The 24,051-nt window shown below is 43.1% G+C and overlaps 1 protein-coding gene across 3 annotated transcripts in view; it reads left to right on the top strand.

Moving 5' to 3' along the window:
• Positions 1 to 24,051, top strand: part of GRWD1 (glutamate rich WD repeat containing 1) — a 35,684-nt gene that overhangs the window by 2,219 nt on the left and 9,414 nt on the right. For 2 of the 3 annotated variants that reach the window (XM_085884618.1, XM_085884619.1), the window contains exon 3: positions 16,557 to 16,713. In XM_085884618.1, coding sequence (XP_085740744.1) covers positions 16,557 to 16,713 — 157 coding nt within the window. Of the gene's footprint in view, positions 1 to 12,461; positions 12,479 to 16,556; positions 16,714 to 24,051 lie in introns of those variants that run through there. The other variant, XM_085884620.1, reaches the window with a different exon arrangement.

Raw genomic sequence — 24,051 nt, forward strand, 5'->3', positions numbered from 1 at the left:
GAACAGACACAGGTGAAATGTGGAAGGGAGAGGGATGGGGATGGGACGGGGAACATGGCGAGGGGAAGATGGACATTAAAGGGACTTTCAGGAAGGAAAGCAGGAGAATTGAAGGAAGTGGGCTTGGGTGGATTATGGGGGGTAGAAAAGATCGAGGATTTGGATGGGGGAAGATAAGAGGTGGTGGTGAACAGCTGTTTTGAAAGCCTGGAGGGAAGAATGGGAAAGAATAGAGTGAGGAAGTTTATTCCAAAGGCGGGAAAAAAGAGGAATGAAAGAGTGAAGATGAGCAGTGATTCGTGATTTTTGGTAGTTTTACCAGAAGGGGGTTGTTGGCGGACCTTGAGCGCCCTGTGGAAATGTGGTGGGGACAAATCGCAGAGAGAGCAGGGGGGGCAAGGCTGGAGAGGAGTCGGTAGAAGACAGAAAGACCACCGACCAACCTGCGGTGATTGAGTGAGAGGCCCAAAGACTCAGCTTCATTGCGGGAGATGCCAATGATCTTAAAAGCCCTGGTTTCGACAGCGTGAAGTCGAGAAAGGTGGGAGGCAGGAGCACCAGCCCAGAGGGGAGAGCAGTACTCCATCAGGCTACGGACAAAAGCTTTGTAAGTGGTCAGGAGCTCAAGAGGGCCGAGGAAGGACTTTGCACGACGGAGGATTCCCAGTCGGCGACTGGCTTTTGAGGCAAGGTTGGAAATGTGACTTTCCCAGGAAAGGTCATGGCAGATAGTGAGACCCAGAAGCTTGAAAGAAAAGACTTCTTCCAGAGGATTGTTGAGAAAGTGGATGGGGGGTTTTGTAAACGGTCCTTTCGAAGAGACATAGTGAGAGTGTGAGATTTGTCTGGATTGAAAGACATGTTCCACGTGTTGGACCAGTTTGTGATTTTATCCAGATCTGCAGTGAGCGAAGAAGCTGCTGCTTGCCGGTCTGAGGGATGACAGATGGTACGGCAGAGGGTGGAGTCATCGGCAAAGAGAAATAGAGGATTTTCCAGAGAGTCCGAGAGATCATTGATGAAAACCAGAAAAAGAACAGGGCCCAGAACGCTACCTTGAGGAACTCCAGCCTGCACAGGAAGAGGGGATGAAAGAACTCCATTTAGGGCCACACGTTGACTGCGACAGGAGAGGAAGTCTGCGAGCCATGAGTGGAGATGGCCTTGAATACCATGGGAAGAGAGTTTGGTGAGTAGGGCAGGGTGCCAGACTGTGTCAAAAGCACGTGATATGTCCAGGGATACGGCTCGGATTTCCTGTCTGGCATTGAGGACCTCCATCCATTGATGGGAGAGCAGTAGCAGCATATCTAGGGTAGAGTGACCTGGTCTGAAACCAAATTGATGATTGGAAATCAAGCCATTGGAGAAGAGGAAGGATTTCATGTCTGAAGCGATGATGGATTCCATAACCTTGCTGATGATTGGGAGAAGGCTGATTGGTCTATAGTTACAGGGATCTGTTTTTGCACCTTTTTATGCAGGGCAGTGATGTTAGCAGATTTCCAAGCAGATGGCAGATGACCTTGGGAAAATGAGAGGGTGAATAGAACAGAGAGAGGGTGAGCAAGAGCAGAAGAGCAGGCTTTGAGGACACGTGGGCTGATGCCGTCTGGACCGGTTGCAGAATCTGACTCGAGGTTTGAAAGCAAGCTCTCCACCTTGTCAGGAGAAAAGGATACAGAGTCCAGGGACAGTTGGGTGCGACTGGGTAAAGTGGGTAGAGATAGTGATGGGTTTGGGACACAAGATTTAGCTGCAAACACCGAGTTTAGACATTCAGCTTTATCACGTGTGGAATCAGCAGTGCGGCCATTTGAGGTAAGGGAGGGGATGGAGGGGGAACATACACCAGAAACAGATTTGATTAAACGCCACCAGGATTTTGAGGAGGGAGAGAGGTTTGAGAGTTCAGACTTGAGATGAGAAAGATGTTGTTTTCTGGCTCTCCTGAGGGTAGCTACACACTTGTTCCGAGCTTTGTGGAAAGAACTGAGATTGCCCTCAGTTGGGTTTGCTTTCCATGAGGCAAAGGCAAGTTGTTTCAGGACAACTGCCTCGCCACAAGCTTCAGTAAACCAAGGGCGGGAGGAAGGGTAAGACAACTGAACAGTCTTGGTAACTTTTGGTAAATTTTGTTGAAGTCTTGGTAACTGGAGGTTTTTGAATGTGCTAAAAAGACTTTGTGTTCTCCAGTGTTGAAATATATAATTTAATTCAAATGAAATTAATATTTTGAAGGTCTTGGACCAAAAAAAAATCCCGGAAGTTTACCAGCGTTGATGCATTGCCTTTTACACCACGTTATGTAATACGTTAAATTGTTTATTCGTGCATTTTGTTTGTGTCCTTTTATGATGTCCCTAAAAACAGTAAGTCTCCTGTTTGGAATGCTTTTCAATTTTGTTTGACTGTTAGGCAGACAGAGTAAACCAATTACCTTGCTCCTCTGTGTGCATGCTCACTCAGAACGAGATTCTGTGAAATTTTCTAAATACAGAGCCAAAGAACTGCTAAACTACAGGTTTGTTCCAGTTTGTGTTCCCCAGTGTTCAAAATATAACATTAAATTGAAATTGAGTTGTTCCTCGATCATAGACTGACATCTGCAGACAGACAGACAGATAGACAGACACAGACAGATGTGAACTATTTGCTTAGCCCGATTTTTCGCTTCATGTGCAGCGGGATGAAAGGGTAAAAAGGTCTTCGTTCATGTTGATGCCTGGTCCTTATTACTCGAATTTTCGGAATTGATGTATGTAGTTCTGGATGCTGATGGTGCTGTAATCTCCATCTCTGAAACTTTGTTGGATGACTCTGCTTCGGGTGAAGAATTTATGATCAAAAATTTCTCCACACGACTCCAACAAGATGTATATCTAGAAGTGGGGAAGGAGTATATGCCTATGTTAGAAACAATCTTCAGGACTCTAATTCAATTCAAAGTTATCTGGTTAGAATTGTTATGGCCTAAAACCAAGCCAATCTTTGTTGGTGCTTATGTAAAAGAATTTTCTAAGTCAACTATACAATTGAACATTTTTTTTAACAAACAACATAAAGAAATACAAACACCAACATATGCATTTGGAGGGATCTGAATACTGACTTGCTCCAGATCTCTGAAATACATGGAGAATTTTAGTTCTTTATGTAGTGTTCAGTGAGATAGTATTTTATTTTATTTTCAGATGCTGGTTCCAACTTTGTCAGGTCTTGACATCCTCAAGATGAAGCTTATCTTCAGCCTTCATACAGCCCAGCCTGACCTGGTTGAATGGTTGTAACATATATTTCAAATCCAGACATGTTAATCCTTTCCTGGCACAGAAAAACGCACAGATTGCTAGAATGATGTCAAATGTCAACTCTTTTGGACATTTTTGATAAATTTATAAGGTATGTAGGTTTAAAAGTCAGTCTGCTTCTCCCAGACTGGGAAGATATTGTTGTGGTTACCAAATTCGCAAACCACCATTCAGGTCCCTTAGGTGAGGTATCTCGGTAAGTACATGTGTAGTTAGGCCCAAACCCGTTGTCTAGTGGGAATACATGTCATTCATGCGTGCTGCGACTCTTCAGGATAGCCGTTTTTTTTTTGCTATCTTTATTTTGGACCAACCGCCATGTTACCACCACAACCACAACATCAACCACCAACCACAACGCCGCTTCACCACAACCGCCACGACCTTCCCGTCACACCTCGCAACCGTCGCATTGCCACCGTTCTTGCCCCGCTGTGGGTACCGGTGTTGGACTCGTGCAGGGCGCGCGCCGAACAGCGTGTACAAAATCACGGATTTTGTGCTTCAAAAACGGATCAAAAACGACACACGCCCACTTTTTGCCGTCCAATCGGTGAGCGAGGGGCGACTGGCCCCGCCCCAGGGCGATCGATATATGCAAATTTATGGATCAAAAAGCCTTCACGCCCACTTTTTCTCGGGCCAATGGGGAGCGAGGTGAAAGGTCGAAGGGAGGGGGTCAAAGATGAGAGGGCGAAGCTACGGGGCTGATAAAAGGACCGTGTTCGTCAGTCCAGGGAGTCGAGAGGCGGAGAGTAGGAGAGTAGGAGAGTCGGAAACAGAGAGTCAAGACTTCGCGGGCGGTGGAGTTGGCAAGAAGGAGCTGGTCGTCGTGTGCGTTGGAGTCGGAACGGAGGGGATGGAGCTGTGGAAAGGCAGCGACACCAGACGAGGGGGTGCTCGCGTCGGGAGCTACACCCCAGGGAGGCCGACAGCGCGACCTGGCCGAGGTGGAGACGCTCGTCGCGGGATAATAAAAATCCTCTATACCCCGAGCATCAGCAACCCCCTCCTGTTTCCCCCCGCGCTGAGATAGTGCGACCAAGGGGGCCCCTTTCCCACCTCCTACCAGACACTGTCCGCGAGGCCCGCGGAGTTGAGGCGCCATCGCCGCTCCGCGTCTCATCACCAGACGGGTAGGCGCGACCCGGTCTCGGCCTCAGGCCCGCCTCATCCTTGAGGGTATTCTTTTCCTTGGTTTTGGGTATGTGTTGTCGGCGCCGTCTGTGAAGTAGAATTGTATAAGTGTTGCCGTGTGCTCGGTAGTCGGTATTAGCTCTGCATTGTGTTTTCGCTTTTACATTTGCTTTTTGTGTAAATTACATTGTGTCTTTTCTGTGTGCATTTGGTGGAATTGTATATGTGTGCTCCCGTGTGCCGCGAATAAATGTGCTTTGTGTTGAACTGTTTCCCGCTTCGCTTCGTCTTTTCCTCTATTGAATCCCCATCTTGCTTCACGTAAAGGGTTGGTAGTGGGCTGAATACGCCCGATAATTAATCGAACCGTCGAGGTCGACGATAACACCGCTCGGTTATTCTGATAGTACGGAACGGGTCGCTTAAGTGGCCCGTGTCCGAAGTCGACCGGCGAGGTGCGATCGCCCGGTCTACCCTCCGCGTGGGTACTTAGGTAGGTCGAATTTGGCGAGCAACCCTATCCCACGCGGGGGCTGATTGGCTCGATCGCGGTGAGACCGAAAGGTCCACCCGTGACTGGTTCCCGGCGTTAGTCCGAGAGGGTCACGACTGGATTGTCCGTCCGGTGGGCGACGTGCCGCGATTCGAGTTACGTGGCCGTCAGCACGCCGGCGGGCGCGAATACCGCAACAATATATTATCTTGAAGTGTTGAGAGCTTGGTGAATACATCTGGACCCTTTCTTAGATCCACATTCGATCTTGTTAGTGTCTTTTATAAAAAAAAATTCCTTTAAGGCCCGGTCACACCTTGACGTTTTAGCCAGCGATGGCAACGTATTAAAATGTTTGTAAAACGCTGGCTTACGTTGAACTTTTGATGTTTTTTTTTAAAGATTCGGACGTATTCATAGCGACTTGGTCTTATGTATAACGCATTGGTAACTACACAACGTTTCGTTGTGTTATAGATAACTTATACCAACGAATGCTGAACCTGTTGTCGGCCTACACAACCGATGCCCAACGATAGTCTAACTCAGGCATAGCGCGTTGCACGCATCGCCGACGATGTCGTGACGTAGCCTATTAAAAGGCTCGCGCACAACGATTCAAATCATAACTGCCGTAGAAATGGAAGTGTCAACATCGCGGTCACACCTTGGCGATCTTGCCAGCGTATGCCGACGTAACAAAAAGTGTGTCTAAAACGTTGGGGGCACGTCGAATACGGTATGGGTAAGTTTGGTATGCGCGAGTAGAACGCTAAAGTACGCTATCATACGTCGTAGTAAGTAGAGTACGTCAAATTTTGAACATGTTCAAAATTTTACGACGTACTCGGCGTATGACACACGTTCCGCATGCGATGGGGATAGGTTGTACACACGATATGTGGACGATTACACACGTCCACAAAGGCTACTTATAAGCTACTCATAAGTCGAAACACGTCGCGGTAATGTCTTTTTTACGCGAAACTTATTTCTAACTTATGTTTGACGTGCTTTGAACCAATTCTTTACGCAGTCCCAACACACATCGACGTATGTAGACGTATTCCAATGACGTCTTCCGGTCGACAAAAAAAAAAAAATGAATGTGTTTCTAGGTTACAACTGCCATATAAAGACGTGTTCCCAGCGGTTTTGGGAATTGGTATATAAAAATGGTGTTCATAAAAGGGGAACCCAACAGTGTTTTCGAGTCGATGTCCATGTCAGCAGTAACAGTATCAGTATCAGTATTAGTATTAGTAGTAGTTTGTTCATGTTGGCAGTCGTAGGTGAGTGTGAGGGGGAGGATGTGGGTTATGATGGATCCTCCTTGCGTCCGCGTGTCCACGGGTAGGTTCATAGGCTGCCACTCAACGATTTAAATGGCTGCATCTCCACTATTGAAAGTCGACGCTTGTGCTCAACAATTGGATTTTTTTACACTCAACGACTTTTAAACGGTCCCACTCAACTATTTTCATTGTTTACAATGAACGATTTAAATTGCTGTCACTCGCCTTTGTTTTTTTTTTTGTTTGTTTTTTGACGCTGGGGTTTGGAAATTTGAAGCGTTTCTTCTGAACGTGTTGAAACGCTCAAACTCGACTATTTTAAATAGACGCTGCCGATGGACAATTGGAATCATAGCCAAGCTAGACATCGAAGTGTGAACATCCTCGTCATGCCGAAGAAAAGTTTGAAGAATGCTGCAAATAAGTGTCCTGGCCGTGGCCGTGGACGCTGACGCAAGGACGATCCATTATACCGACGTCTTTCAGCCTATGAGTAACTTAAAAGTAACGTCTGTCGATGTGTGGCAACGATCGCGTAACGTGCCAACAACACGTTAATCATAGGTTAGAAATAAGTTTCGGGTACGCTAAACATTACCTCGAAGTGTCTCAACTTATGATTAACTTACAAGTAGCATGTGTTGACGTCTGTCAACGATCGCAGACCGTGCCTACAACTTGTGGCCAGCGTAGCGGAACGTGTGAGTCATACGCCGGCATACGTCGTGAAATTTCAAGCATGAAAAAATTTGAGGACAACCGAAAAGTACAACGTTTAAAGCCAACGTACAACGACGTATGGCAACGTACTACGACGTATGCCAGCGTGCTCTCAATGTTATCAAAACTTACCCATAACGTATTCAACGTGTGCCAGCGTTTTAGAAAAAAAATTCAAAAATCGGCATACGTTGGCTAAAACGTCAAGGTGTGACCGGGCCTTTAGATAGCTTTTAGGCAATTCTTTTTACTGAATTCACCTTACTGGAAGAGGTCAGCCTGCTCATAAATTTTAATAGTCAGGTGATCTTTCCATACAAAGGAAATATATGATTAAATGTTGATTAAAATAAAAAATATATATACATGTTCAAGCACATAGAATCATATCATATTATTTGTACATTTTCTATTTCAGGTTTAATACATTTATTTTAATATCACGTTTTAATTGTCAACATTTTATTATTTCTTTTATCACCTTCAAACACATTATGCTCATTTTTTAGAGAAAATGCATCTACACTTGCTACCGTTCTCTGAATGACATGAAATGTTTTAATTGTTTTGTGGATAATCGATTTAATTTTACAATACAATTTTACAGCAAATTGATGATCATAGGAGACTACTTAGGTCATCTCAACCGAGATGACCTAATAAAGCCGGACCAAATGTCCGTCCGTACGTCCGTCAACAATGTTTCTTTCCGATCTTGATGAAACGTAGTATGTGGGTAGAGGTCGATGAGTGTTGCACAACGATATAACTTTTGTCTGGGTTCAAGGTCAGGGACGAGGTCACGAGGTCACGTAAGTTATAAAAATCGCCATTTTCAAAACCTATCTCGTCTGCCATTCTACAAGATATTCTGCAACTGTTTATGGATTATGATAGTAAAAAATATTATCTTGTATCTAACCGGACAGATTTTTGAATTTCCTTCCCGTTTGGCCGCCACGTAACCTGGAAGATGGTCAAAAACACCTCCGGGTACAAAGAAAACTTTTTACTTCCGATCTTGATGAAATTTGATATGTGGGTAGAGGTCGATGAGTGATACCCAACGACATATTTGTTTCCCGGATTCGAGGTCAGGGTCAAGGTCACGGGGTCACGAAAGTTGTGAAAGTCGCCATTTTCAAAACCTATCTTGTCTGTCATTTTAGGAGATATCTGGCAACGGTTCATCGATTATGATGGTAAAAAAACATTATAGAGATATCCGTCACCCCCACACGGGGGTAATTTGTTTTTATATTAATCTTCTTAACCTGGATTCTTCTTTACAAAAAGTTTACTGATATCCTGAATTTATTTAATTGTACACAATTTGTTCTTCTTACACCTACCCACATAACAAGTACTTCTTCCTCAAGTTTGGACCATATATTTTGCAATATCAATGTAACCGAGAAGAGACTAAATTGGTTTGGTCATCATAGAGAACAAGAAAGAGTAGAAGGAGGTGATGCTGTAAGCCCCCACCTTTTGGGTCGTGTGAGGAATAGATCTGTGTAACACGAAAGCTAAATCGTGACTGTTTTTGTTTTAAATATCGTGTACACAAGCCAAGTCACCGAGATGGTTGCCATGGAAACACAATTCAGTCAATCACAGCCGTCATCTAATCAGGTTGATATAATGTCATGAGGAATAGATATCTGCAATCTGAAAGCTTAAATGTTCAACGATTTTTTGAAACATCGCGTACATAGACAGATGATCGGTCAGTCTGACATAGCTCATTTTAATGTCCCCGTCCCCGACCTTGTTGGAGGGGCGGGGGACAAAAATAGAGTGAAAATAAAAAGAGAACATGTGATGAGGTGTTGATGGTGGGATTGCCAGGAAGAATGAAAACCGGAAGGCCTAAGACCAGATGGAAGGAAGAAGAATAGGTGATTGACAGGAGATGGAGAAGGTTGATCAAGCAGCATTGTGGTAACCCCAAGTAAAATGGGAGAAGCTGAAAGAAGAAGAAGTAAGAATATAATTTGCAAAAATAACGAGAGCGAAATCTATGGTGTGCCATCGCAAATCCCCATGATTCCCACCGAAAGCAAAGTTGAAAGATGGCAAAATGTTCCACTAGGAATGACCCAATATCAAATTTTGAGTTGATTGTCCCCCCCCCCCACCATTTTGACTCGTGTGACCCCAAGTCTCCACCCCTGGGCCATGAATCGGGGGTCATATCAAAAAGATCGTTACATATTTCATGCGCCAACCTCCCCCCCCCTCCCCATCCCCTCAGTCTTAATTGCATAATACAAGGTTTCATTTAAAAAATGCTTAAAATGAGCCCATAATTGCATTTTTATTATTATCATTTTCTTCTTTTGGTACGTGACCAGGGGTGTAGTCGAGCCGGAGCGCACGTGCGCTCCGGCACCCAAATCCATCCAAGGCGGAGCTTAGTTTAGCTCCGCAACAGTTAAATAAATAATTGTGGTGAAAGCTTGTCCCGAAGCTTAAATATATCGATATGTTGGCCACTTTGTCTCGGGAGTGATTTTATAACAATGCAGGTTATCAGCACACAAAGACCCGTATGAATGGCTGAATACAACAAAGCCCAGAAGAGAGACAAACTTTTAACCATTTTATATCTAGATTTAGTGAATTACTTCATGTTTACACAAAGTATTTACACCCTGGAAGACTTGAAGGCATGGAAAACTTTGGCTGCTTCCTACCAATTGAAGTCTGGGTCAGGGGCGGACTGTGTAGTCAAGCATCCGGGCACCGACCGAGGGCCCGAGCTATCAAAGGGCCCGTGCTCAAAAAATAAATAATGAGGTTTTCTTTTTCAGAAAAAGGAGAGGAAAGTGATTTCATAACTTTTATTTAAACATAGTATATTCATTGTTTCGAGTTAAAAGTGGATTTCAATCGATTCCCGAAAAAATAATAATAATGCAGCACTCATTTATTGCTATTAAATTTAACATTTTACCTGCTTTCAACAAACATTTACTGCTGTTAAAGCCACAGTTTCAAACTTTACAGAAAATGGTTATTAACCATAAGTGTTATAAATGTACAGTATGTGGAAAAATTATGGGTCCAGACCAGGAATCAAACCCTGGTCCTCTGGCAAACAGTACCAGTGCTCTGTCCTCTGAGCTATCTAGGAGTACTAGTGCTCTGTCCTCTGGGCTATCTCGGCGACCCGCCAGTTTGGCAATGCAATTCCTTCACATATAGAAAGAAATGCCACACACTTTCCCCCGCTGCTTCCTGGGCATTCGCTGCCAACCAGAGGAGCAGCGAGTGCCAGCTCACAAGAGGGTATTCCCTCCATGGGACCATCGGGTCCATCATCGACACATCCATCCATCGGGACCATACTCTGTGCAGAGCGTTGGTACTGCTTAAGCAGTCTCCTTGGCTATTGGACACAATCCTGGATGGGTTACCTCTCCAACACAGGATACCAGCAAGCTGGCACTCATTTTGCCAACCTCTGAAGGATGACAGGCAGAGTCAACCCCATCTAGTATTAATTCAACAGCCTAATGAGATTTCAACTCAGGATCCTAGGATCCAAGGATCCCAAGCCCACCACCCTAACCATTTCGCCAACCCCAGGCATATACACATCCATGTCTGCTATTAATCACCACAGGGGGGCGTAGTAATATAATTATAAATTAACAGGATAGAACAAGCATTATAAGTTATTTTTTTATTTTTTTTATTTTTTATTTTTTTTTGTTGTTGTTGTTATTTGTTCTATCCTGTTCATGTATAACCATAAATGTGTATTACAAAAAAACCCCGGGGTTTGTATCCTCTTTGTCCAAAAACGTCACGATATTCACTTGTATTTTTTTTTTTGCTAATTTAATGGAGAAATAGTGTTCAATAGATGAGGGTGAGAATTGACTCGGTCTGTCCGAACGTCCCGCTATCTCCTTTAATGTAGATCATACGGCTAAAGTGACCATTTGTTTTTAAAGGCAAAATCTTCAGGTAAATGACAATGACAAATAATCATTTTGTTCGTGTGTGCATTTTATTGCCTCTGCCACCGAAGGTGGAAGGAGTTTATGTTTTCACACCTGTCTGTTTGGTTGTTTGTCTGGTTGTTTATTTGTGTGCAGTATATCTCAAAAAGTTGTGGACAGATTCAGATCAGGTTGGGTGTGTGACAGGAACGAACTGATGAGATTTTGGTGAAGATCCGGATCCATCTACTCAAATTTTTAAAGTGGCTTTTCACCATGAGAGATGGGGGCAAAAACGATATATAGCACGATGTCTTTAAAACTTGCGGACTGATTCGGACAAAACTTGGTGTGCAGGTTGTGTCTGATAAGGACGAATTGATTCTATTTTTGTGAAGGTCTGAATCCAGATCCAATAATTTTTCCATTTTTAAAGTGACTTTACCAATGAGAGATTGGGCCAAAAACGATATACAGTATTGCATGATACTTCAAAAATGTATTGGGCTCAATATGTTCTAGTGGATCTGGCATTGTGTAGCAGAGGTATGCGCTCTACCGAGTGCCCTTCTAGTTATATACTGTTTCAGAGCATTTGCCACAACGTTTGCCATATTATATACTTATTACGTACTTTACATTCCACGATGCTTTGGACTGTTATGTATGTTCTGTACTCTGTAGCACAAGGCGCATGAGTTTCTGGTTCATAAGTTACAGAGTATTTGTTTTTAATTCACGGTTGCATTCTGCTGTTGATACACAAATGTTTGTTTTTGAAAACTTTTATTTTGGACTGTCATTCAAAATATTTATCTCGTGGGCCCAAAGACTCCTTTTGCCCAAGGACCCAGAATACCGTCAGTCCACCCATGGTCTAGGTGGATCAGTGATGTGGCTGCAGTTCTTGTGAAGAATCTGAATGGCTGTCACATGTGATATCAATGACACGGACTCTTATTAGCAGAGCAGACAAGCATGACATTACATGTTAACATCTTGGTGACTTGCTCTGCCATCTCCTTCAACACTCTCAGATGTTTATCCAGCCCCAAAGCTTTTTCTTCTTTATCTTCTCCAAGAAAGACACCAACTAATGTCAAAAACAACAAAATATGTAACTAATACTGGCAGGATGCCCAGTTTAACATCCATCTGAGGGACGCCACACACATTGAATCGCCCTGCCTGTGAAACACCAGGATGACAGTTTATAGCTGGGTCGGGATACTAAACCAGCCGAGACAGGTTAGAGGTGCGTGTGCTAACCAAACTTATCTTTCTTTCAATACATAGTTGGTTGGAGTATGGAGACAAACTGATCTGCCTTTTTTGTTGTTGTTAATGGAATATTGAAGCTTTTGTTTGTCATGATAGAATGTGTGTATTATTTCATTTGTCACTTATTTTGAGGACTCAAATGGAAGTGTCGTGTTAAAAGTTGATGTGACGGTAGATCTGGCGATGGCCGACATTTTTTGCAGAGCTCTGGTACCTCAAAATTTGGCACACCACCACTGTACGAGACCTTTTCTCAGTGATACTGCTCTTGAACCTTCTTGCCCCATGGTGATTATAACTACCAATTTTGGTGAATTTCTGCCCAACCATTAAGCAAGACATCGTCTGACGACTAGACAACCCCCCCCGACCCCACCCCCTCCAAAAGGCATGGTGATAATGAGATTTGTCAGTGTATTAGTATTGATCCTGGTAACCATTTAATTATTTAATGCATCAATAAGGATGGTCGTCGATGAAAATAAGGTCGATGAGAAATTGTAATCCTACTGTTCTTTGAACCAAATTGTCGAATGTAGACCGGTGTAGTATTTGGGTTTAATGCTAACCAAGCATCGGAAAATTTAAAAACTGCTTGTTTTTATTCAAATTCTTGATGTAGTATTGTTCCTGTTCAAGAAAGTCATCTCAAGAATACAACTGAACCTTGAATTCATCGTAAACTTTTGGAGAGTATTAGGCACGTGGATCAACTGCTGTATAAATAAATAAAAAGAACAGCCGACACAAAGCTGGATCAGATTTTGCAAAGCTAGGAACAAAGTTCAAAGTGAGATTGGGCAACCCAAAGCTGAGTATCTCAGCAACAAAATTGATGAGCACAGAAAAACCGCACAAAACTGTCATCAACCGAAATCTCTTGGTTATTGTTTTAAAACTTCAGCTTTTAGTTTTAAAACTAAAATGTCAATCTGAAGTTAACATTGACGATGAATTGTGCCTTCACTCTTCAAAAGTGGCCGATCCGTATGAATAATTGTTAAAATACCAGCGTTTCTTTTGCATTGGTTGGCAAGCCTCCCACAACATGGGTTCAAAGGTCTTCAATTATTATTATTTAAATGAAGGGGTTGCTTCTAACTGGTTTAAGTTATTCGATCACAGATGCCTCGTGCTCCAAGAGTTTAGAGCTTAAATTAATAAGAGCACTCGCTGGTCTTGACAACATTTCAATGAATTATTTTTTGAGGTGGGGAGACTGAACAAAGAAAAACCAAAACAGTTACCCATGTAGTTGTACAAATCATTATAAAATACCGCATGTCTCTGTTTATAGTGTAATGAAAACTATAGTCATCATAGGTAGGAGGGGAGGGGGGTGGGGGGAGGAATCTGTTCAAGCATGTGTGTTTGCTTGTTTTAGGGGAAGGAATGAGTTGAAACTTGTTGATTGTACTCGGAGAGTTCATGGGAACATTCAAAATATTTGAGTGATGATACTTGATTATTTTTTAGCTCACCTGGACTTTAGTCCATTGAGCTTATGCGATTGAGCTGAGTGAGTGAGTCTGTTAATAAACACTTCAGTCATTATCGCTTGAACCAAATACGCTATTTTGAAGAAACTTGGCCACAAGCTTCATATCTGATACCTAACGAAGGTATATTGATCACATCAAAATATGTGCTCATTTGGGGGGGTCTACAGGGGGGTGAGGTTGCCCCCCCCCACAAAAAATAGGTATTTGCTCTTTTCTGAAATTACACAATTTCAATGACACTTGACCGCAACTTTCATTACTCGTGATGTACCAAAGTGTGTCTACCCCATCAAAATTGCTCTCATTAAAGTGGTTCACTAGGGGGTTTCTGACCCCCCTTCCCTTAAAATAGGTATTTGCTTTCTTTTCCGAAACTAACACATACAATTTCAATGAAACGAAACCACAACCTTCATCACCCATGATGTACTAAAGTTAGTTCGCAACATGTAGGGTCTAAGTGTGGTTTGAGTGATTGTTGCTCCTGATCCAGGTGAGCTTCAGGGCACCCGGTCCTGTTTTTATATTTAATTATGTATCATTATTTCCTCCTCCACCAAAGGTGGAAGGCGGTTATGTTTTCACCTCTGTCTTTGTGTGCAGGATATCTCAAAAAGTTGTGGACGGATCCAGATGAAATTTGTTGTGCAGGTTGGGTGTATGACGAGGATTAATTTGATTACATTTCGATGAAGATCTGGATCTGGATCCAGCTCCTAGAATTTTTATTTTTTTAAAGCGATTCTTCATTGAGAGATGGGGCCAAAAACGATATATAGCCCGATGTGTTCTTGTTGGTCAGGCATTGCGTGGCGGAGGTATCCGCTCTGTTGAGTGCCCTTCCAGTTTGTAGAACTGTGCTGTCGAGCAGAAAATATAAGCTCAGTAAATTTTCAATTTATTTTGTGGGTGTCATCCTCTCTTGTTCACAATTGCTCATGTGACGTTTCCCATGTCCTTGACATTATTGGATGGTTCCTCAACACAAATTGCGCTTGATCACCGAATCCATCCACCCATCAATCGTGTTTTCATACTTGCAAAAAAAAAAACTGCCTTGCAGAGCTTTAGATTTCAGAGTATTGGAATATAAATGCATGAAATTACAGTGTAGTCATATGGCAATGGAAGAGAACATTGCTGAAACGTGTATTCCCACTTGGTGCACTTGACAGTGTGCATGTGCAATTACTGCAAAATTTGCAATATTATTGTATTAATTTGCCAAAAATAGAATTGCAAATCTGGCATTTTTGTGGGTTTTTTTTGGACAGATGTGCACTTGCACGTTTCCACCCCTGTCCTCCCTCCTTTCCAAATACAGCTTACTTGCAGAATAAGTCGATAGATGTAGCATAGCCATATAAATAACCTGATAGAGGCATGATAGCCATACCAAATCGCTGCAAAGAGGCAAAATGTCCCGCTGGAGACCGAATAGCCATGCAGATTATGTTGTAGAGGCACAGTAACCACACCAAATAACCTGATCGAGGAAGGTGAGGCATTGCATTAGTTGGGAAGGGTAAATGTCAAATGTATAGAGAAAGTTGATTGTTGTCAAAAAGTGCATGCGTGTGTTCTTTGGACAGAAGCGTTATGGTGTGAAAATTAAGTGACCGGAGTTTAACCTTAATTTTTAATCCTAAGTGACAGGATTTAATCCTAAGTAATCCTATTTTTAACCCTGAGAATCATATGGTTCCATCTGACAATTGAACCTCTGTTAGTTGGAACCTTTTCATGATAAGGTGACAAAGTGTTGAGGCCTGTGGAACAGTAGAATTGACAGGGGGCAACAGATCAAGATACAACATACAGCAAAAGAAAAATAGTGGGACAACAAGAAACTGATGCACCACAGCACGAGGAGAGAGGAAATTGTAATAAAAGGGTAAGAACAGGTAGCAGATTCTCAGCTTGTGTAGTAAAGCGCGGTCGTAGAAATGAGAGCGCGGTAGTGTAGTAAAGCGCGGTAGTTTGAAATCCTGTCTGGAAGAGCTCGAGACAACAGACTCAAGACCATTCCACAGGCTGTTTGTTGTGAAAAACCGAATGACGGAAAAAGAAAATTTTCATTTCGATATGTTGCAACAGTCACACCGTTACTCTGTAAGATGTGTTTTATTAATCGGGTAATCGTAACTTGATGTTATTTGATGGTGGTACTTGTAAGCAATTGTAAATCTTAATTGTGCATACCAATACAAGCTGTGATTGAGTTGCATGCAAATTTTAGATAAAAACATCAGTCTTGATGAAGAACCATCCGTTTGTGTTGTTGAAATATGAAAGATCACTTCGATAATTGTGGGCCAGAGTTCACAACACTGGTAGAAAAGGATTAAGTCTTTGCATTCACAAACATTTTCCGTTCCAATGTTCCGATTTTCCTTTTTTTCCGATCACACCTGTGTTGCAGCACATTGGTTGTGCCAAAGCAGTTTTCATGCTGAGCAGTTTGCCGTCCCTCTCCCAGCAGTAGTTGGGGCAGCAATTTTGAATATTGTCACGGTCTGGGCGATAGCTCGCCTACTCTTTGCAAAGGACACCATGGGATTTTTAACGTCCATCCGAGTGATTGCGCACACATTGATGAAACACCGGGATGACAGATAGGCAGAGATTCAAACCCATGCTAGACAGCTTGGAGGCAAGTGTCGGTACCTCAATGTCATCCCGTCAGCCCCACAAACTGTGTGTTTGTGTTTGTGTTTGTGTTTTTAACTTCCGATTCAATGATGCTGAACTATTTTAACATTTCTGCTTATTTGAATTTGAGCAAACAGAGTTGTCATTTTATTTTTATTTTGCAAAAGTTGAGAACAGAAAATAGGAAAGCACCCTTGCCACTTCTGTTGCAGGATCATGGTATTCAAGATGTCGAATTTGAACCCGCAGCAGAAGGATGCCGAAGAGGAGAGTGACGGTGAGGGGAGTGACAGCGATGATTGTGAAGATAAGAAGGCTCAGATGGACACAGCGCTTGTTCCTCACTATGGTGGGATTAATCGCATTCGGGTCAGTTTCATCATTTGCTTCCTGGATTGGTTTGGGATGGTGTGAATGCTGTGAGATAAATAGATGGTGTTGTGCTCTGTCTCTGTCTCTCAATGTCTCTTTCCTATGAACAGTGGCTTGAGGCTTGGTATTTTGTGTGCTGTTCATGTTTTTAAGAACTGTTGAACGTTATTTTATTTCCAATGCTGGATCGCATGTTTCTGTACACTTGCCTACATTAAAATTGTAAGGTGCTAAAATGTGTAAAAATGCGATTCCATGACTAAGGATGTTCGATAACGTGGGAAGTGAACGGACTTATTTCCATTTCCATGACTCATGAATGGTACGAACGTTGTCCGATGACTACGTATTTGATGGAGATGACAAGTGAGCAGCACATTTTTTTTTTCCTTTTGACATTTTTGGAGAGCATTGTTTTTTTTTTAATGTAACGATTACATCATTTTAACAGCTTTGAAGGCAGAACAGCTTCTATTAAGCAATGTAATGAAAAACAATGTGGACACTGCAGTTAATCATAAAAGCAAATAAATGAACAGTTGCATCAAATAACACTGAGTGGAGAATATGCAATTATACTGCCATGGCAAAAATTATGTTGAGTTTGTAACAAAGTTTGAGAATCCCTTTGTTTGTACAACACTCTCAGTAATTTTTTTTTGTTCTTCAATTTGTTCTTCCCCGGCAGAATTTAAAGCCTAAACAATTTATGAGCCATTTTTCTTTCATCCTTACTCAGCTGTTGCATGCTTTTATATTGGGTCCATTTAACATACCAGGTAATGAAGGATAAATGAGATGGGAGACCCTGGCAGAGGCTAGGGAAACTGAGGGACCTGTGAAGGAGGTTCAAGAGGAGGAGGTTAGAAAAGCACTTGCCAAAATGAAGAGTGAAAGCCTGTGGATCATCTGAAGACATTGATAGAGTCATCTGATGGAATGATGCCGCGAAAATTAAAGGTTACAATCTCCAAACAATGATTAAATCAGCCTGGTGTTGGCTTAGCGGTTATCATGATTGGTTTGGGATCTTCGGGTCCTGAGTTTGAGCCCCTGTCTGTCGTCGAATTAACACCAAGTGGGGTTGACTCAGTCTGTCATCCTTCCGAGGTTGGAAAAATGAGTACCAGTGTACTGGTAATAGGACCATTGAATCGGCGGCACAGCCATGTCATCAGGCAATTATTATACCCGCAGCCTTGTGCTGCACATAAAGGAGGAGTGATTGGACCGGTTATCTACCTATGTGAAACGGTGTGTATTTGTTTATCCCCACTCCCCCCCCTTCATAAGGACGATTTGAGTAGGGATTTAAAGGCCAATTATTTATCACGACTGTGTTCACAACGGTCTTTTTTCAGGATAAAAAAATACCTACAAACATTTTTCATAAAAGAGTATTTGCTTCTCTTCTGTTGGAATTGTCGGTGGTAACTTGCAAACTGGGTCACAAGGGCGGTGTACAGAAGTGCTTAAAAATAGCAATAAATGCAAGGCATAGGGAGGTGAAATTCACTGCAAGTGATGTGTAACGCGTGCAGAATAAAACGATTGTTCATTTATGTCCATAGGATGTCTAATAAATAAATATTTATGCACACCTGACGCTAGGCCAAGACTTCAAACTTTGGCATGCTCACGAGGCTGTACCGTGGAAAGGAAATGTCCCATAAAATAAATAACATAGTCACATTTGTACATGTGTTTTAAATAACGCTTTTTCTTGCTACGAAACCTCATCATTTTCCAGTTTCCTTGAATATTTTGATTAAAGTAATTCTAACCCGTCATTTTTGACAGGCTTTTATATTAGTAATGTATGGGCAGAAACATGGACATTGAGAAAAAGGGAAGAAGAGTTATTGGAGAGGACAAATATAAGAATGCTTAGGTGGATTCTCAGAGTATCACAAAGAGAGCAGTTAAGGAATGAAGAGATACGCAAAAGAGCTGGAGTTTTAAGTATTGCAGAATGAGATGAGGTTGCATTGGTTTGGATACATGTGATGAAGAACCAATCAAGAAAGCATGGGATTGGCTCATTGGTTTGAAAAGATCCAGAGGAAATCGGATTCAGGTGGAGGGAAGTAGTGAAAGGAGATTTTAAGAGTGTGGGAATGCATGAGGAAAATGCTGAAGATAGAGAGGGTGGAGAAGGAGGGTCTGAGTGGCTGACCCCAAACTGTTGGGATTGAGGTGCAGAGAAGTAATGAAGGGCAAAACAATTTTAAATAGCTAATTTTGCCATTTTTGTTTGAAATGAGTTCAAATTGTCAAAGGTCTATGGTCACATGACCTTTTGTTGAAAAATCTTTATTACCACAATAACTTGTGAAACGCAGAAGGGATTTCAACTGAAATTGGCACAAATATGATGGACTGTGATTCAAAGATCAACTGATTCAATTTTGTGGTCAAAGGTTACATGCCCTTGAAAATAATTTTGCAGATCATAACTCGATTTGGTTGGAAGCATCTGATCGATCTCTATCTCTATCTCTATCTCTATCTCTATCTCTATCTCTATCTCTATCTCTATCTCTATCTCTATCTCTATCTCTATCTCTATCTCTATCTCTATCTCTATCTCTATCTCTATCTCTATCTCTATCTCTATCTCTATCTCTATCTCTATCTCTATCTCTATCTCTATCTCTATCTCTATCTCTATCTCTATCTCTATCTCTATATCTATACATACACACAGTCATGCGCCACTTAACGATGGGGTTACGTTCTGAGAAATGCGTCGTTAAGCGACGTCGTCATTCTGCGAACATCTTAGATTTTCGAACATCATGTACTTACACAAACCTAGGCTATATGGCATCGCCTATTTATTGGTCCTCGGCTACAAACCTGTACAGCATGTTACTGTTCTGAATACTGTAGGCAATTGTAACACACATCCAAGATCGACGGAAGACTCGTTAATTTTACCTTTGTGCTGTTCATGACGGCCATGTGTGTTGTTAGCGGCTGCTTACAATCTTCTCTCTCATTGATTATAGAAAGGTGACGAAATAGCGTTTGGATTTTATAAATATGTAATCATTGCATCGATGTTATAATTTACAAATGAAGAAACAAGCAACTGTCAGTTGTGTGATATATTTTCGGAACAGTGCGATGTTTTAGCAACATAAAAAGCTTTACGAAAAATTCATTTGTGTTTTAATTTTGACTCTAACAACGATTTATTCGCGGAATTTTTTAACTCAAAGGTAATTTACTTGCTTGAAGGTAAACGTGCAAAAAACAGGTCAAATCGGGCGAAAATAGGGGTGTTTTAGGATGGGATGTCAACATTGGGTCAGGTTGAACGCTGATTTTTCTTGAATCCCGATTTAGTGCGACCCCACTTTTTTCACGATGACATTTTATGGACCTCAACGATCCCGTTATAACGGGGCCACACTAGTTGTTGTTTATCATTATCAAGTATTATGGACTGTACATAATTGTATGTGCTTTGCTGTACTTTTATATGACTGGAAGCGCTATGACATCACTAGGCGAAAGTAATTTTTCACCTCCAGTGGGTTGACATCTAACATGGCTAGAGGCATAGTCATTGATGCATTTGTCACATTTTTTCCAGTTGAATTTTGTGATGGTTTGTATTGTCACATGGACAGCACCCATCTGAAATTGTGTCACTACATTCTAAGAGGTTGTTGACCACACTGGAGCAAAAGTTCCAGGAATTAAACCAATTAGTCACTTTTTTGACGTACCAACAGCGAGCGGTGACATTGGTCCACTCTCTGTGCAGTCCAGCATAATACTAGTTATGGGTATGAATCAGGATAATTATCATTTTCATCCTCCTTGGATGTTTCTTGACCCAAATGTTGCAGTGGTAAATGCAAGATCACAAGGCACATGCAATCTCTTGAGAAATAATTTATTCGCACAAGACATGGTTTATGCAAATCCAATCCTGGACATAAAGACAGACAGAACTGAAAACGAGAAGGTCACTCGGTAGAGCGCATACCTCCGCCACGTAATACCTGTTCCACGAGAACATATCAGGCCCAATACATTTTTGAAATATCATGCTATACAGTACTATTGTGGGCCGGGGTTCGGCGGCGATAAACTACCACGAGGTGGAGCAGTGGAGTCGTCTCCCACCGAACACTCGGAATTTAGGTCGTGACTCTCGGACAACTCCGAAAGGTCACGGCTCACTTAGAGGACCGTGGTCGCCAATATTTTGATGGTGTGAGGTAAGGTCCACTTGTCTAATTCCACTTTACCTAAGTAGTCACGCCGTCCAACTTCCGGGGAAACCACACCCTCGGCCGACTTTGTCCGAATCGAGTCGCTATCACCGACTCTGATCCGGCGTAACCGAGCGGAAGTTACCAAAGCTGCGCCGGACCAAATGAACAATTTACGGCACGAACGGCCTTACTATTCCTCAATATGCACCTTGCTAGGCTAATGAAAGAAAACACGAACAACGAACTGGAACATTTAACAGGGGTTTATTTATAACAATAATCGGGGAGGGGGGACACAGAGCAGAGTTATCACGAATAAAAGGCAGGCAGTGTACAATGAGCAAAAGCACTTAACAATCCTACTTAAAGACGGGGCCCATGGACATGCACACACACACAAAAGAAATGGACCCCGTGGGTTTAGTTCGGTAGAGCCGGGCCGGGGTACCTGTCCCGCCTCTTGTGGTCACACCGACTTGAATCACCGCGGTGGGACTCGAACCCACGACGCGAAGTCCACGGCTCACGACCCTGGCTGCTCGGTCACCAGACTTGCCCTCCAAAGGACCGCAGACCGCTCCAACCACGACCACGACCGTCTGCAGAGCCCTCGTCGACAACCACTCAGCCACGACAACAGACCGCGTGACAATCGCCACGATCTCCTCTCTGCCGAACCCTGGTCCTGACAACCACTCACCTCTTCTGAGGTGGGAGGGGTCTCTTCTCCTCGCCACTCGCCTCCTGATTGGACAAGGAGTTGTCGGGCGACTCGTGGTCACCTCCCGATTGGCTGGGGCGTGCATGTCATGCTCGCCCTTCGCTCATTCGCTGGAGGATACGTCCATGCCCTGCCTTGGGGCGGAGCCTCGATCTGAGGCGATGGAGGCTCCGCCCACGCCTTCAGCCAAAAACACGTGGGCAATGGTGACCAGGTCGAGTGCGGGACTGTGGTGTTGTCGTGGATGTAATAAACCTGACTAAAAAAAAATAACTCTTTGCGCACACACGAAATTCCCATTAGCAGAATGAAGGATTCTTACTATAAAAATATACCCATCAGAGATGGGGAATCCCCCGCCATTGAAACATTTTTTTTTCAAGATGGCCACCCCAGTCGGCCATCCTGGATCCGGCCATGCCCAAAATCAATAGGGTTCTTCCTTTTTAGGTGGTACACGTGTGACCCAAATTTGAAATCGATATGGTGAACAGTTTATGAGTTATCGCACTCACAGCTATAATTGTTGATGCCCAGCCGGACGGATGGACGACCCGGGTGACAACAATATCCCCCTTCTACCACGCGGCGTGGGATAAAAACATACTTATCGAAATAACTAAGCTACGGGGACTCTGGCTGTCTGTGTGCACATTGCTTCCAGATTCGTAACACTACCCCCTCCCCTTTTTACAGCAAAAGGCTGTATCAGCGAGAAGGGGAGCGAGGGGAGAGAAAAGCAAAAAGCGTGAACTCATCGGGGTTTTATGAGCAAACCACTCCCGACAGTCTCAGCCCACCCCTTCCCCCCCAGCTAACCAATCTCGGGCCATGGTGGTCTCTTCACCCGAACGCCCCCACCATTCTTGCCCAGGGGTTCTTCCAATCAGGCCTCATAATGCCCCCCCCCATCCCAAGCACCTGCCCCAATGATGTTGACGAATCCAGTCTTACCAATGAAAACAAGACCCACCTCCCATTCTCTGATGGCCATCTTGGAAGAGCCTTTTCCTTCTGTGGGTTTGAGGGAAATGTGGCTTATCACCCTCTATCCTTTGCCCGGCCTCACCTAATTTTGATATCTGAGAGTGAAAAGACATAAGACACTCGGATAAGGTTGTGAACCATGCTCTGCACAGAACGTCGGTGCTGTCGAAGTAGTTTTTGGCTCGGGTTACAATCCTTGACTGATCGACTGGCACAGAAGCTCAGGGCAGGAATTTTGAATTTGCCCATGTTGCCGACAATGGCTCTATTACTCCACGAAGGACACCGTGGGATCTGTAAAGTCTACCAACTAATGCTGGCAGATGGAATTCCCATTTAACGTCCATCCGAGGAATGGCACCACACACATTGATGAATCACCCTGCCTGTAAAACACCAGGATGAGAGTTTATGGCTGGGTTTGAAATTTTTTAATTTATTTCGTTTTATACATATTCATGGCTTGTGGAAGAATTAGTACACTGAATGGATCAGGACGTCACCGGCAGAAAACAGGACACAATACATGCATGCATGGAGAAGGATTTGGGTGGGGTTAACGAGGATAGAAAAAATCATGGTTTAAGATTGGGGATGATCTGAGATGGTGATGAACAGCTTTCTTGAAGACCTGGAGAGAAGAATGAGTTTGAAGAGGATGTGAAAGTTGATTCCACAGGTGTGAAAAAAAGAGGAACAAATGAGTGGGCATTGAAAGAGCAGAGGGTGCAAGACCAGAAAGGAGGCGGAAGAAGACAGACCACCTACCTGTCTGCACTGGGAAAGTGATAGGCCCTTAGACTCAGCTTCAGCACAGGAGATTCCAGTGATCTTGAAGGCCTTGGTTTCCACAGTCAGAGTAATCATTGATGAAGATCAGGAATAGGACTCAGCCAGAACTCTGCCTTGGGGCACTCTGGCTTTGACAGGGAAAGGAGATACAAGGATTCTGTTGAGTGCCACACCTTGGCTGCGAGAGTAGAGGAAGTCAGGAAGCCATATGTGGAGTTGGCCTTGGATGTTGTAGGCAGAAAGTTTGGAGAGTAAGGCAGGATTCCAGACTGCATCAAAATCACAAGATATGTCCAGAGAGATGGCTCTGATCTCATGTCTGACATTGAGGTCCTCCATCTATTGTTGGTGAGTCGAAGCAGCATGTCCAAGATGGAGTGACCTGGTCTGAAACCAAATTGGTAATCTGAGATGAGGCTGCTGGAGAAAAGGACTGATTTCATTTCAGCTGTGATGATGGATTCCATAACCTTTCTGATTATTGGCAGTAAGCTGATCGGTCTGTTGTTGTGGGGGATTAGTTTTTGCACCTTTTTATGTAATGCAGTGATGTTTGTGGATTTCCAAGCAGAAGGAAGATGTCCGAGTGCAAATGGGATTCAA

The sequence above is a fragment of the Eptatretus burgeri genome, chromosome 6, assembly GCF_056783735.1.
Source record: "Eptatretus burgeri isolate ZD-2024b chromosome 6, Ebu_testis_v1, whole genome shotgun sequence".
NCBI classification, from domain to species: Eukaryota; Metazoa; Chordata; class Myxini; order Myxiniformes; family Myxinidae; genus Eptatretus; species Eptatretus burgeri.